General features: G+C 28.4%; 1 protein-coding gene across 1 annotated transcript; it reads left to right on the top strand.

Moving 5' to 3' along the window:
- Nucleotides 1-11,182: 11,182 nt before the first annotated feature.
- Nucleotides 11,183-12,715, top strand: LOC134835211 (leucine-rich repeat-containing protein 15-like). Its single transcript, XM_063850081.1, has one exon. The coding sequence runs from the start codon at nucleotides 11,183-11,185 to the stop codon at nucleotides 12,713-12,715; it is 1,533 nt and encodes a 510-aa protein (XP_063706151.1).
- Nucleotides 12,716-14,823: the final 2,108 nt, after the last annotated feature.

The following is a 14,823-nucleotide window of genomic DNA, read 5'->3' as shown; positions in this document are numbered from 1 at the left end:
TTTATTTAATTTTATTTCTATTTTTTTTATTTATTTATTTTTATAATATTTTATTTTTTTTATTAAAAATATTGTAATTATTTAAAAAAAAATTAAAATAATTCTTTCAAAGATTGAAAATAAATTATAAATAAATATTTTAAATATTATTTTAATTTTTTTTTTAACTTTAATTCAATTCGAGTTAATACGAGTCAAAATGTTGTAAAAAATTATTTTTTAAAATTTTCAGTTTAATTTTATTTAAAATTTATTTTCAAATTTATTTAAAATTTATTTTTAAATTTATTCAATTTTTTTTTTAAATTTATTTAAAAATTTTTTTCAAATTTATGTATTTAAAATTTATTTTTAAATTTACTTAAAATTTATTTTTAATATATTTAAATTTTATTTAAATTTAAAAATTTAACATTAAAAAATTAAATGAAAAAAAAATTTGAAGTACAATATAATTTTAAATTAATTTAATTTTTTTTTATTTAATAATTTTCTTTTAAAACATTTCAAATTTTCAAAAAAAAATAATTTTATTTTATTTTTTTTTTTGATTAGATAATTAATTATTTTAAAATATTTTTTTTAATGCATATTTCCTAAAAATCTACAGAAAAATAAATTCTGAGCAAATTTTCATGAAAAAAAAATTGTTAAACGTCAAAAAAATTATGTTCAAACAATAAATTTCTCCTTGTCTAGTCTTTTCATCCAAAAATATTTGATTTTTTTTTCTCGTGTTCCGTTTCTGCTATTTAATTTTGAACAATTGAAATGAATTGTTTAATTAAATTTGTATCGCTCTAATGCCTGTCTCTGTTGATTCTTCCATTCCACATTTTTTTTCTAGTCCCGAAAGAAAATTGTAGAACGAAAATTTCGAAGCAAATTGAAAGGACTAAAAAATTTTATTTGCTTCATTTATTTTACGCTCGTTTCCTTCATCTTTATTATTTATTCGTTTGTTATTTTTTTTCGCTTCTTTTGTGAAAATTAAAACATTTTTTCAGCTAAAAAGGTGAAAGAAAGAAAGACAAAAGGAGTGACAGGGTTCCCATTGAAATAACTCACTTGATTGGAATTAATCTTTTGTCTTGCTTTTACGCGTAAAAATTTATCACGGAATAGGAGAACAAATATTTTGTGGCACACACAAAATTTACGCTAAATTACTCAATGTCCAGTGAGAAATATTTGCCAGAGACAGAGCAAACAAAATTTTTCTCGGATGGAAAATAAAAATTTATTTTTGTCTGTGAGAAGAAGAGATGCCCTGAATTGTGAAAACAAATAAATTATTCTTGGTTTTGTGGACATTGAACAAAATCCAAAGCTTTTGGTACACAAATTTGTTTGTACAATCTCCTTTCTTCTTACGAGAGAATTTGTAGCAACGACAGCATTTCCCGAGCAACACGAAGACGAGGAATAAGCTGTGTTTATACAAAATATTTAACACACACAAGATAAATCTCAAGACAGGTCACAGACGTAAATGAATTTATCTAAAGGTTAAATTAACTCGAGCGTCATTCATCTCACCTGGTCCCCGTTCATCTTGCTATTCTTGTCGCCCATGTTATCAACTTAATTTTTGCCATTCATTTGTCATCCACTGTCCTTCCGTTAATCCTTGCAAGGTTCAGCCATCCTCACAATGCCGAGCTACTCTCCTATCATAATCCCGAAAAAATGCATTGTACCACTTTTTTTCTGTGTCGTCGTCTCTTTTGTCTCCAACGCTCTTCTTTGGCGTTGTATCTGGATATTTGCATGATAATGATAAAAAATGCCTACATATACCATTAAATTTATCACCAGCATGCACATGAACTTATGCAGAAACCAGACATAAATATGCCACGCTGCTGACCAAACAAATTTGAAAAGTTTTATGCATTTATCTTTTACGCTGAGTTAACACACGTACGAGAAGGCAGGACGAAGGTTTTCGGAAAATAAACTGTGTGTGGAATTTTTTTTCGGTGTCGTGTGCCTTTTGTTGTATGAGTTGCAAAGATAGGACACAGGACGACATATTTGGGAAGGTAGACAAGCTTGAAATGGATAAATTATATTTTATTTATATGAAAAGGGGATTTTTTTATTTTTTGGGCTTGCATCGTGTATGAGGTTTTGTTTGCATGTGACTTGAAAGTTTTTTTTTTGTAGGAGAAAAAAATGGGTCGAGGACGGTCAGTGGTCTTTGAATTCTTAAATTTTGACAGTCATGCTTTTAAATTTGAATATTTTTGTGTCATTTTTAGCTGAAAGGTTTTTCAAAGAATAAAAATTCAAAATTTTGCCCATAGATGGCACTTTAAAAGTCGTAAATTGAAAATTTTTAACTGTAGACGGCGCTATAAAAATCAAATATCTAAAATTTTAATCAAAATTGGCTTTAAAACAGTAAAAACTTAAAATTTTAACAACAAATGGCAAGTTCTAAATAAAAATTTTAACTCTAGATGTCGCTTTAAATAAAAAGAAAATAAAAATTTATCTTTTATGTTCGTTTAAGAAACAAAAAAAAAATAATTCTATATTGCATTAAAATGATAAAAAAAAACTCAAAACTTATTCTTTTCATGTCTCTTAAAATTATTTAATCAAAAATTTTCATAACTCTAAAACTCTTTCGTTTAATTGAAAATTTGTATTTAAAAAACGGCAATAAAAAACTAAAAATTTGTATTTATAGATGGCGCTGTAAAAACAAAAAGTTAAAATTTTCAACCCTAGATGGTATTTTAAAATTAAAATTAAAAGTGAAAGCCACAATTTAAACTAAAATGGTAAAAAATTAAATATTTGTCTGTAGATGGCACTAAAAGTGTTGCAAACTCAAAATATCATCGGTAGATGGCGCTGTAAAAATTTTTAACTTTTATAGTCTTTTACGAAACAAAAATTAAAATATTATTCTTTAAAACAAAAAGGGGGTCAATAACTTTAATGACAGCAAATAATATTTTTTTTACAATAGATGGCGTTTCAAAACATTTTTTTTGATTGTTGGTGACAATTGAAAGTATGAAGATTTAAATGAAAATTCTTGGAGTAAATAAATATTTAAAAGCTGATTTTTAACAGATTTTACTGTTTTTTGTACAATTTTAATCAAAAATATTAAAAATTATTTACCCATTGTTTCTTCAGACCCAAGCATATTTTCATTTAAAATTAAATTTACTTAAAAAAAAATTGTCAAAATCTCCCGAAAATCACATTGTTGACACTAATAAATCGCGTAATCTCTAAAAACTTTCTCAAACTCAAACAAGTGTCCATTAAAAAAACCACGTCGACAGTTACGCTTGACAGCTGCGTTACGACATGATGACCCGACACGTTTTTCCATTTCACCCAAAGCTCAACACAGAAATTCAATATTTATTTGTGTCACACGCCGATGAATGAACGAACGAAAAAAAAATTAGTCCAGCGACCCTTATCATAAATAAAATATTAACAAAAGCTACGTGACGATCCCTTGATAATTGGCAAAGCCATTGGGGTAAATTGGCAACAAAGCAACAGTGCTCGGCAATGAGAACAATTGATAAAACATAAAGATAAGACGATCGGGGATAAAAACAAAAAAAATGACGATTATGAGTAAATCCATTGAAAGCTTGTTGTACACAAAGGGGATCAACTGAGCAATGCAAGATAATTGAAATAACGAGATTACTTGCATTATCTATGGAGAAGAACAAGTTAATTTTGTTTTGCACTTTTTTTTATAAAATTTAAGGGTGATGCAATTTGGAGAAATCTTTCCGATTTTATAAAAAATCTTCGAAAATTTGTAAATGTCAATTCAAAAAATTACCGTTAAAAATTTGAAAATCGCTTCTTTGCTAATTCAAATAATTTTTTTCTTGTAGTGAAGTGCGATATTTTTCCCCATCGTCCACACCTAAAAAACATGTGAAAGTTTTTAAATGAGATAGAGATTACTAACGCACACAAGCAGAACGTTAATGATGAGAAGTTTTTCCTTTTTGCAGCAGCCAGAGCACGTGCAGGTGTGCCATATGCAGTTCAAAATAATAAAACAATTGAGGTTGTTCCAACTCCAATCCAATCTGCATAAAATAATTTTCGTCATTGTGCACGGAAAAACCATTCGTACAAAATTTTACGCAATATGCCGCTGCCATGAACAAAGTCCTCTTACATTTATAAAACCCAAAATACCAAGGGACTGTTTGTAACAACTTTTCGTTCGTCGTTGTTGTTGTTATTTCAGCTTGTCGTAGAGCAAAATTTTCCTAAAACTTAAACTTTAGAGAACGAAAAATACGAGAGCGAGAGAAAACAAAATTGATTCCCAGCCAGAGTCGACCAGAAATTCAATTGTTTTTGCTGCTGAAAACCAAAATTAATTTGGAAAACAATAAAATTATAACAATCAAGGAAGTTTTTCGATTCGAGTTTTGCATAAATTTTCTCTGCTGTGCCTCTGCTACTACTACTAAATACATTCTGAAGTGTGAAGTGCAGCTTATGACCAAAGAGATGAGAAAAAAAAACGAAACAGGTAAGTGCTTCAAAAACTCATAATTGGACAAAAACCTCAAAACAGACAAAAAAAAGAGCAAAATTTATCAAACGAAAAACTAATCGAAAAACTTTCGTAACCACAAAAGAAATAACTATTTTTGTCAGTTTCAAGCCAACTTCAAAGAGACATTTTTTTTGTGTGTCAGAAGAGCAAGATATTAAGCTTTCAAAGTAAATAAATTATTTAAGCTACTCATTCAAAATTCGAATTGGAAGGGAATATTGCACAGAATCACATTATTATTTGATAATACCTTTGGGTCATTTCAGTTTCTTTTTCTCCTTTTTTTGCCAATCACATACAGAGAGACATGAATAATGTGATCGAAATGATTCAATGAGAAAATAACAAGATTGACAAATAAAAAATGTTTCGTAAAGGATTGTGGAGGAAGGAGTAACGTGAGCGCTTTTTATACGTTTAGGAGGGAAAGCAAAATGAGATAAACGCAATGGAAAAAAGTTGAATGGGTAAGTAAAATTCTTTAATGACAAATTTTAATTTTAGGTAAACCAATATAACGTGAAGAGGAACCAAATGAAAGAGAAGCATTTTCTGGCGGACTTAAAACATTTTCCTTGTGTTAAAGGAGAATGATCTTGATCATAACGTTCCTATCTAAAGAAATGATGCGAAGTAAACTTATATTTACTTATATCATCAAGTATTGAAACAGGAAGACCATGGATGCCACAGAAGAACTTGCTGAAATATTTTTCGATAACCGAACACGATATCAATCTGATGAGCTCCAATATGGAAAGAAACCTAACTTGGAGAATATAACAACCTCTCATATTAAAAAGTGTCACTACAAGAAACTTAAAAGTCCTCAAAAATAAGTGTTTACTGAGTTTTACCAATACTGTCTGGGACAATTTACAATCAGTTAGATCAATAGTCTCCGCAAGTCTCGACATTATGAAGGACTTCTTTACTTCGACGTTGAATAGTCTCATTTACAAGCTAAGCTCATTGAGTTTATAAAGTCTGTTACTCATCATATTGCACTTTTACTTATTTGGTGGAAAAATTAAGAAGCGAAGAAGTGTTCATTATAAAAGTTAATTGTGTTATGATTTAAACAACTTGAAATCTATTTACAAGACTTTCACGAAAAATGTTCGATACTTAAAAAAATTATTTCTAAATTGAAATAGTACTACGGACAGACTCACCTCCGCCATCAATACCAATATACTCCCCGTTCAAACCACCAAAAAAGCAGAAAATAAATTTTTCGTCCTACTTATCTTTTTGTGTTTGTTCAATGATGATGTTACTCGTAAGTAGTTCCATACATGCATTGTGCACGAAGGTAATAGACTTGGGAAAATGTAAATAAAATCTGATTATATTAAAGTTGATTTATAAAGTACTTATACACTTCTATATCGCTTCTATACAACTAAGTACAGTTTGTGGCTCAGGAAAAAAGGAACAAAAAAAAAAGAAATACTTGACAACACTAAAAGTATGTGAGAAAAAATGTTTGGAATGTATTAGAAAAGTATTTCGTTTTTCCCTCCTTTTGTACCTATTGTGTGTCATACGTGCGTTAAAGGAATAAAAATAAATCTGCTTTTATTTACTTACTTAATATGTTGAATTGAAAGGTTCTCCTTACGGAATTTCAAAAATCTGCTGCTCATACTCATCTCCTCTAACTTCTTTCATAAAATTATTTACCTACCTTCGGAATGAATAAATAAAAAAAAAGAGCGTAAAAAGGTGAAAAGGTGATTGAGTGAAGGAAGACTGAATGTCTAAATAAACGAAAGAATATCGTCTTTTATTGACACAACAGAGCGGCTATACCCTACTTAAGTGGCTATAAATAGATTTTAAATCGCTCGAAAGCCATTGAGAGCTCTTTCGTGTCTTTACTTCCGCGAAAAGTGCGTCCGGGAACTTAATTCCTTAATTGATATCGAGTGTTTGTACAAGAAATTGCGGTGATTTTCGGAACAACAGGTACTTGTTGTTTATCTTTCATAGAAAGAAAATCGAGAAAAGTAAATAAAGCGAGAATGAGAAAATTTTCGACCATACTTTTGTAGCTTTTGAATATTTAATCTCCATTGATACCCAGAAAAACTTTTTTTTAACTTTTCCTGATAGGCGCAAAAACATCAATTGTCGCTCAAAAACTTTTTTTTTTCACGTAGCAAAGTTACAAGTGCATCAATTTCCGTAGCACATAAACTTACGACGACACATTCCAAAAATATCTTGAGACTAAACTTGACACCATATACAAAACTATCGTCGTCGTCGTCGTCGAGGATGTCGTCAAAGTTGTGCCGTTCGAAAAAGAGCCAAACAAGAGGTTTTCAAACCGAATTCGCACACACACACACACACACAGACAATCTAAAACGTGAGGGTTCTGTATTTCAAGTTCGTGACTTGAATTTCACTCGCACAGGCTTTTGTGTAAGCGAGAAATGAGATGATGGTAATGCAATGCACCCCTTCGTCGTAATTTATTTGCAAGACTAAACAAAGTTGTTGAGTATTTATTTTTGCTTTACTTTAAATAGATTGTGAGCGCGCCAGAAGTACACCGAACATGATAATAATAAAATAAAATTTAAATGAAAAAAAAAGTAGAACATCACACAATGAGATAAGCAGTGAAAAATGCTTTTGAAAGGAACGCGCTGCTGCTGCTGCTGCCCGGGCAAGCAAATGCAATTAAGGTTGTTAAAAAAAAATGCCGACGAGTTGTCGAGTTAACCTGTGTATGTTCCGGAAGATAAATAATTTGCCTTCTTGAAAAGTGATGTTTTAAGTAATTTTCTTGTCTTTTACATGATTTGCCGCCGGATAATCTCGTGGAAAAAAATTAATGGGCTTGTTGTTCTTTCAACTTTTAATCTTTTCTATTTTTCTCCAATAAACAATAGATATCGACATAATAATAAAATGCAATCAAATAATAACTTTTATGACACTGCTCGATTTCCATACAAAACACTTTTTCCACATTTTATCTTTCATGCCATTTTCTCTCTGCCTGTCGTTATAAACACCAGATACTACCACATGTATGCAGCCACAGAAAGAAGATCTATCGTCTTATCATGCATAAGTATAATATTATAAACCTAGGATCAGATCAATATGTTTTGGCATTGGAACGATGGGAAACAACGAAGAGGAAAAAAATGAAATTGAAAATGCAATTTAAAAGATTGGTTTTTATGTTTCTAAGGAGTTTCGTGGGAAAAAATTGAGTTTTGTGTGGAAATTTGTCTGTCTGTTAAAAAAAACCTGGTAAATTGACTTTTTAATGTCTTGAGGGCTTGAAAATAAGGTCCTTTAATTTTCTTCAGGGATTTTTATTAAATTTTAAAAATTAATAAAAAAAAGTTTTTATATTTTTTATAAAATTTTTTTTATTTTTTTTCCTTATTTTAAAATTTTTTAGAAATATAAAAAAAATTAAAACAAAAAAATTTTGAATTTTAAATGTGGAAAATTTTCCTTTTAATTGACTTTTCATTTCTTAAATTTTTGAATTAAAAGTAAAAGTTTTTTCGGTAAATTATTTTTTTCATAAATAAAGTCCATTTTGATAACATAAAAAAAATTATAAATGAAATTAGACTCAATTTATAAATTTTTAAAAAAATAAATTAAAATAATTGATTAATTTAAAACAATTTTAATTTAATTGATTTAAAAGGAAAATATTTGTAATAATCGTAATTTTTCCAAAATTTAAAAAAAAGTTACTATTCAGTAAACAATTTTTAAAAATTTTGTTTTAAAAATATTTTTCTGAAAATTTTGTTTTTCTTCGAAATCTTTTTCTTCGTTGAAAAAATTTGACACTTTATTGGCGCATTCTATTTTTTTTTTACTTTTTTTTTATTTAATCTTAATGTATCGCGGGGGGCATTCAACAAATTACGTTAGTTTTTAATATTTCAATGAAAGTTCTATTTTTGTCATTTTTAATTTATCGGAGGAAAATCTCTGCAAAAAACTCCATTTTCTTCTAACTTAAACTAAAAATTCAATTGTTGATTGTCGCAGTGACGTCGTGATCATAGAGGCTGTTGACTTCCGGGTTGTCAGAGAAGTAGCACCTTTGTTCGAATGCGATCGTCAACCGGTTCAGGAATTCGCTGACGATTTCAATTTCTCCTTTCTTGGACACTTCACAGTTTTTGATACTTTGGGACTTAATTGAGGTTGAAAATTTTGAGAATATCATTTTAATTAAATATCGTTGAAAATCCTAAAAAAAAATGTTGAAGTATAATATTTTCAAAATATATTGTTCAAAATCTTGAGCTTTTTTGAGGTTTAATAGATCTATTTTAATCAATTTCATTAAATTTTGCTCCAAAAAACGTTTAAATCAATAAATTTTAAATTTTTTACAATAAATATTAAAATTTCACAATTAATTCTAAATTTTTCTCAATAAACTTAAACTATAAAAAATTAAAAAAAAAAATTAAGTAAATGAAAAAATTCATAAAAAATACTTACCAAAATGCGCTCAAACTAACTTTTCCTCTACAATCCACAAAAACCAATTTTTATCTCGTTTTTTGATGCACTCGACATTTTTTTATGACCTCTCCCCTCGCATCTTTCGATATCCTCTTCTTCTTTTCTTTGCTCGGTGTCGTCTCAGTTCACGTCTCGATTAATTTATATTTGATCGGCTTTTATGACATTTTCACATACCACCGTCTCAATATCATCTCTGTCGCAAGAAAATAATATGACTTTATTTTTGTTTTGACTTGTTTGCAATCATATTTGCTGTGTGAAATATGAGTCTGTGACGTTTTATGTTGGAATTCAGGTAAATTCGATTTTGTGACAGAGACAACGTTCTTAAGACTGGCATAGCTTCGGATATATATCCTCGGAGAATGAATGGAGACATAATAATAAATGAAGAGACAAACAAAAACGGACAAAATATGTATTAGATTGCCTCAGGTTCGGTTTCGTCTGTGTCGGTGTGTTTTGTTTTGAGAAATGATCTTGAATGAAAAATAATAATATTAAGGTTGCAAAAATGAATCGAATTGGGAATCGGAGGAGGCATAAAATTAATTGTTGTTATCGAAGGTGACGATGTGGCAACTTTTTGATATTATGCAAAAATTGTTTAGTTTTTAAAATGAGAAAAATGTTAAAGATTTTGTCGCTTTTTGTTGTTTATCAAATTAAATTAATTTTAAAAAATTATTCATTTAAAAATTATTTGAAAAAAAATCATTTTGCTTAAATTTTATTAATTTAATTTATTTATTTAATTAAAACAATATATTTAAAAAAAAAAGCTATTTTTTATTTATTTTATTTTAACTTTAAATTTATTTCTTTTATTTAAATAAAAAATTAATTCAAAAATTTTTTTCAAAATAATTTTTTTTATTGACTTGAAAATAAAAATTTTCAGACATTTTAATAATTAAAATAAAATAAATAAAAAAAATAATTTAAATAAAATTAATTAAAAAATAATAAATTCTAATTATTTTTTTACGTTATATAAACAAAAAAAGTTAATGAATAAAATTCTATTTATTTAAATTTAATTTTAAATTAATTTAATTTTAATTTAATTTAATTTCAAAATAAAATTTAAATAAATTAAATTTTAAAAAATAATAATAATCAATATAAATTAAATTTAAAAAAAAAATTATTTTAATATTTTTATTTAATTTAAAAAAAATTAATTAAAAACATTTTTTTTGAAAACTTTTTAACAAAAAAAATATTTTTTTAAAAAGATAAATTTATAAAAATTAAATCAAAGTAACACTTAAAATAAAAATTTATTGATTAAACTAATCAGACATTTTTTCCATTAAATTTTTAAGTTTTTTTTCTAATTCAAGTAAAATAATTATAAATTAAATTAATTAAAATTATTAAAATAATAAATTAAATAAAATTGATAAATTTAAATAAATCTAATTAATTCATAAAATTAAATTAAATTAATAATTTTTATTTTAAATAAAAAAAATTAAAACTTGAATGAAAAAAAATTGTAAAAAATTATCAATTATTATTTTCTTAATTTTTTTATATTTTTTAACTCCGACTGACAAATAAATTATTTAAAAATCAAAAAAAACTTGATAAAAGTCAAAAAACAACAAAAATTGTCTCTTAAAATCCCTCGAGACAACTAAAAACATTAAACTCAAATTTATTTCCAATAAATTTCTAGCAAATATTTTCACCATTCAAAGTCAATCCCTCGAAAATCCTCCAATTCCTCAACTCTTTTGACATTTCACGAAAAAAAAATGTAAAACACGAATAAAAACATAAACAACTTGTTTTACAAATCGCTTCTTATCAGCAAGAAACACACAAAAAAAACGTCAAAAAATACAAGAACGAACAAAACACGCATGATAACGCATAGAAATTAGGTTTCCAATTGAAACGAGAGAGTTAGTTGAGACAAAACTGTCTAAAAATAAACATCAAATGTTCATTCGACGTCAAGCATCGAGACGATGATTAAACGGGAATTACTTCACCTTCGGTAATTGCCTAAAACACAAATCCGATCAATTTCACTGAATTGACCTTAATTACAGGTTGCTGTTGATGCTGGCAATGTCAATACCTACCGCTAATTGCCTCGCATGGAATTGTTCGACGAGTTCGGTGCCGTTTTCCTGTACTTTTACCAATATCCACTACGACATTGACAACGATACCGTTACATCGTTATGGCATCCGGACCCGACAAATACGACAATTGTGACATTCGTTAAATCCCTAATTCCACAAATTCCGTCACTTTTGTTCGATGTTTTTCCCAATGTGCAGCACTTGGAGATGCAATATTGTGGTTTACGATTTTTGTTGCCCGATACCTTTGTGAATGGGACTCATTTGGTGCATCTTCAGCTAAGTCGGAATAATCTTACGGACTTGAAATATGGGTCGTTACGTGGTTTGGGCAATTTAACGCATCTGGAGTTGGCCCATAACCAGATACAAAAAATCAACGATCGAGTTTTCGGGGATTTAGTTCAGCTGAAGATTCTGGATTTGTCGCATAATGTCATTGAGGAGTTGGGGGAGACGACTTTTGAACGTCTGACTTCCTTAGAGACACTTTTGCTGGATTTCAATCGAATTGTTCGTGTTGACAAGTCGTGGTTCAAAGATACGCGAAAGATACTCTTCATTTCGCTCACTCACAATCACATAAATTTCGTGCATGACGGCGCATTTGCCGACGGACTCGACGAATTGTTTCAGGTGCGTTTGTCCGGTAATCGATTAGCCAAAATTGACATGCGAAATATTGATGCGGAAAATTTGGACATTGATAACAATGCCATTCGTAGTCTCTACGTTGGCAGACAGGCACGCAAAGTACTTCGCCTCGATGCACAAAGCAACATGATAAGCAAACTACGATGCGACCACAACCCCAAACTAGTCGGTCTCATACTAACGAACAACAGCTTAACCGATCTGAGTTGCATCGCGAAAATGCGACGTCTTGAAATGTTGTTCCTGGGCGCCAACAAGATACGCCAACTCGAACGCAGCACCTTCGTTAACCTCATTAATCTCGTGACACTGAGTTTGGAAAACAATGAAATTGAATTCCTCGAGCCTGGGTTATTTGAACAGCAGCTCGGTTTAAGGACACTAACCTTATCGAACAATAAGCTGCGACAGTTTGATGGCAATATTTTCGCTAGTACGAATGCCATTGATACAATTCATATCAATGCCAATCATCTCACGACAATTACGTATGAAGGTATTAAGCAAGCGTTGCCGCATCTGTCGATTGTCGATGTCTCGGAGAATGAGTGGCAGTGCTCGTATCTCGCCAATATGCTGCACGTGTTTGAGCAGTACGGCATCAAGTGTCTCAAAACGACCGATTCGCACATTGATGAGGTAAATGTGAAGGGTATTGCCTGCGTGCCGGACCAGAAAAGTGACGAGGATATGCGGTATGACTTGCTGTATGAGAAAATAACGAAGCTGGAACTGGAAATTATCAATAGTCAATTGAATCATGCGAATGTGATGCGACGACTCGATGAAATGTCCAAGAAAATTCTGCTAATTGAAGGTAGGCAGCAAACGAATCACGTTGAATATTTGATACGCGAATAAATTATGCAACGCTAAAAACTCATCAATCAACGATTTTCGTGCAATTAAAATGCTCCAACTTTTAATTGAATCAAATGCACAAATATAATCATTATTATTATCATCTTCGCTCATTCCAAAAGTCTTTGAGAGGAAGTTCCAGGGTTGAAAAAACTTTCAGTCAAAAAAAAACAAAAAGCTTTTGTTTTTAAGTAAAAGTCAAAATTAAGATGACCTTGATTTGACTTTTGCTTAAGTCAAATTTTTAAGTCGATTAAGTCATATTTAAAGTTTTTTTTTTCAAAAAATCATTTTTTTAATTTTTAAACGATTTTTTTTTTAAATTAAGCTTTTAATTTCGACTTAATTAACTTAAACTTTGACTTAAGTAAAAGAGCTTAAGTTGACTTTTGACTTAAAAATGTTTATTGACTTTTACTTAAGTCATAATGAAACACTTTATTTTTCCAAAAATCAAAATTTTTTTAAGTTCGAACCAATTTCTATAAAAAAATTGAAATTTTTGGAAAATTAAAAGTTTTAATTTTGACTTAATTGTTAAGTCAAATAACTTAAATAAAAATTAATTAACATTTTTAAGTCAAAAGTCAACTTAAGCTTATTTACTTTTACTTAAGTCAAGGTTTTAAGTTAATTAAGTCAAAATTAAAAACTTTATTTTTCCAATATTCAAAATTTTTTCGAATTTCGAAAAATGGATCAAATTTTTATCAAAAAATTTAAATTTTTGAAAAAATTAAGTTTTTAATTTTGACTTATTTTTACTTAAAACTTAAGCGTAAGTTGACTTTTGACTTAAAAATGTTTATTTACTTTTACTTTTACTTAAGTCATAAATAAACACTTCATTTTTCCAAAAATCAATTTTTTTAAGTTCGAACAAATTTCCATAAAAAAAATTGAAATTTTTGGAAAAATTGAAATTTTTGGAGAAATAAAATGTTTAATTTAACTTAATTGTTAAGTCTTAATTGACTTGAAAAAAATTAAATTAACATTTTTAAGTCAAAATTCAACTTAAGCTTGTTACTTTTACTTAAGTCAAGGTTTTAAGTTAATTAAGTCAAAATCAAAAGCTTAATTTTTTAAAAATAGAAACTCGTTTGAAAATAAAAAAAAAACTTTAGTTTTGACTTAATTGACTTAAAATTTTGACTTTTAAGTAAAAGTAAATTAACATAATTATCTTTTACTTTTGATTTCTAAGTCAAAAATCAACTTAAGTAATTTTAACTTTAACTTAAGCAAAAGCTTTAGGTTTTGTTCCGATTTAAAATTTTTTCAACCCTGGCAAATTCCGTTTTTAAAATAGGCAAGAAACTGATGAAAATAGTAGATAATGAATCAAATTGAATTAAATGGAGAAAAAAAGTCTTCATCTCGTTTCAAGTGTACGTGGTCAATACTACGAATACTCGAAAGTAGTAGAATGGAAGAACATAACTTTTCCCAATTCATTGATCTGATTCAATTTTCGAGTTTGTTACGTACCGTACAAGTACAACTGGGAAATGTTGCCAAATGGGACCGATTTTTTCCCTTTTTCTTCTTTTGTCGATGATAAACGTGGAGAAATAATACTTACCGACCGCCGATGCTTGAGATGAAAAGACACTTTTGTCGTACTTGAATGTCGTTTGGAGACTCTTTAATAAAATTTCGAGAGGTGAGTAATGAAAAAATGGGTTTAAGTGGGAATTTGGGTCTGTCATTCATGAAAAAGAAAATGTTTGGTTTGACAAATTTCGGAAGGAAAAGGATTTTGGAAGTCTCTGAAGGTTTTCTTTTCCTTTTGAGGTTATTTTTTTCGCGCCATTTTAATTTTTCGTTAAGATTTTGAAGTCCAAATGAAAATTAATTAATTTTTTTTGTAAAGTTTTAAGTCTAAGGTTGCTGTCAAAAATTTATATTTTTAAAACAAATTTTCAAAAATTTTGAATATCTGAAATTTTTATGTCCTAATTTGTGTGCAAAAATCTAAAAATTTACAAAATCTAGTTTTGTTATTTGCAATTTTGTTACAATTTAAAAAAAAATAAATTTTAAGCTCATTTTAACATTTGACCTTGAATGACCTTGGATGAAATTTAGAAAGTTTTTAACATGTT

This window comes from Culicoides brevitarsis, chromosome 3 (assembly GCF_036172545.1).
Source record: "Culicoides brevitarsis isolate CSIRO-B50_1 chromosome 3, AGI_CSIRO_Cbre_v1, whole genome shotgun sequence".
NCBI classification, from domain to species: Eukaryota; Metazoa; Arthropoda; class Insecta; order Diptera; family Ceratopogonidae; genus Culicoides; species Culicoides brevitarsis.
This window is presented reverse-complemented; position numbering and strand designations above follow the sequence as displayed.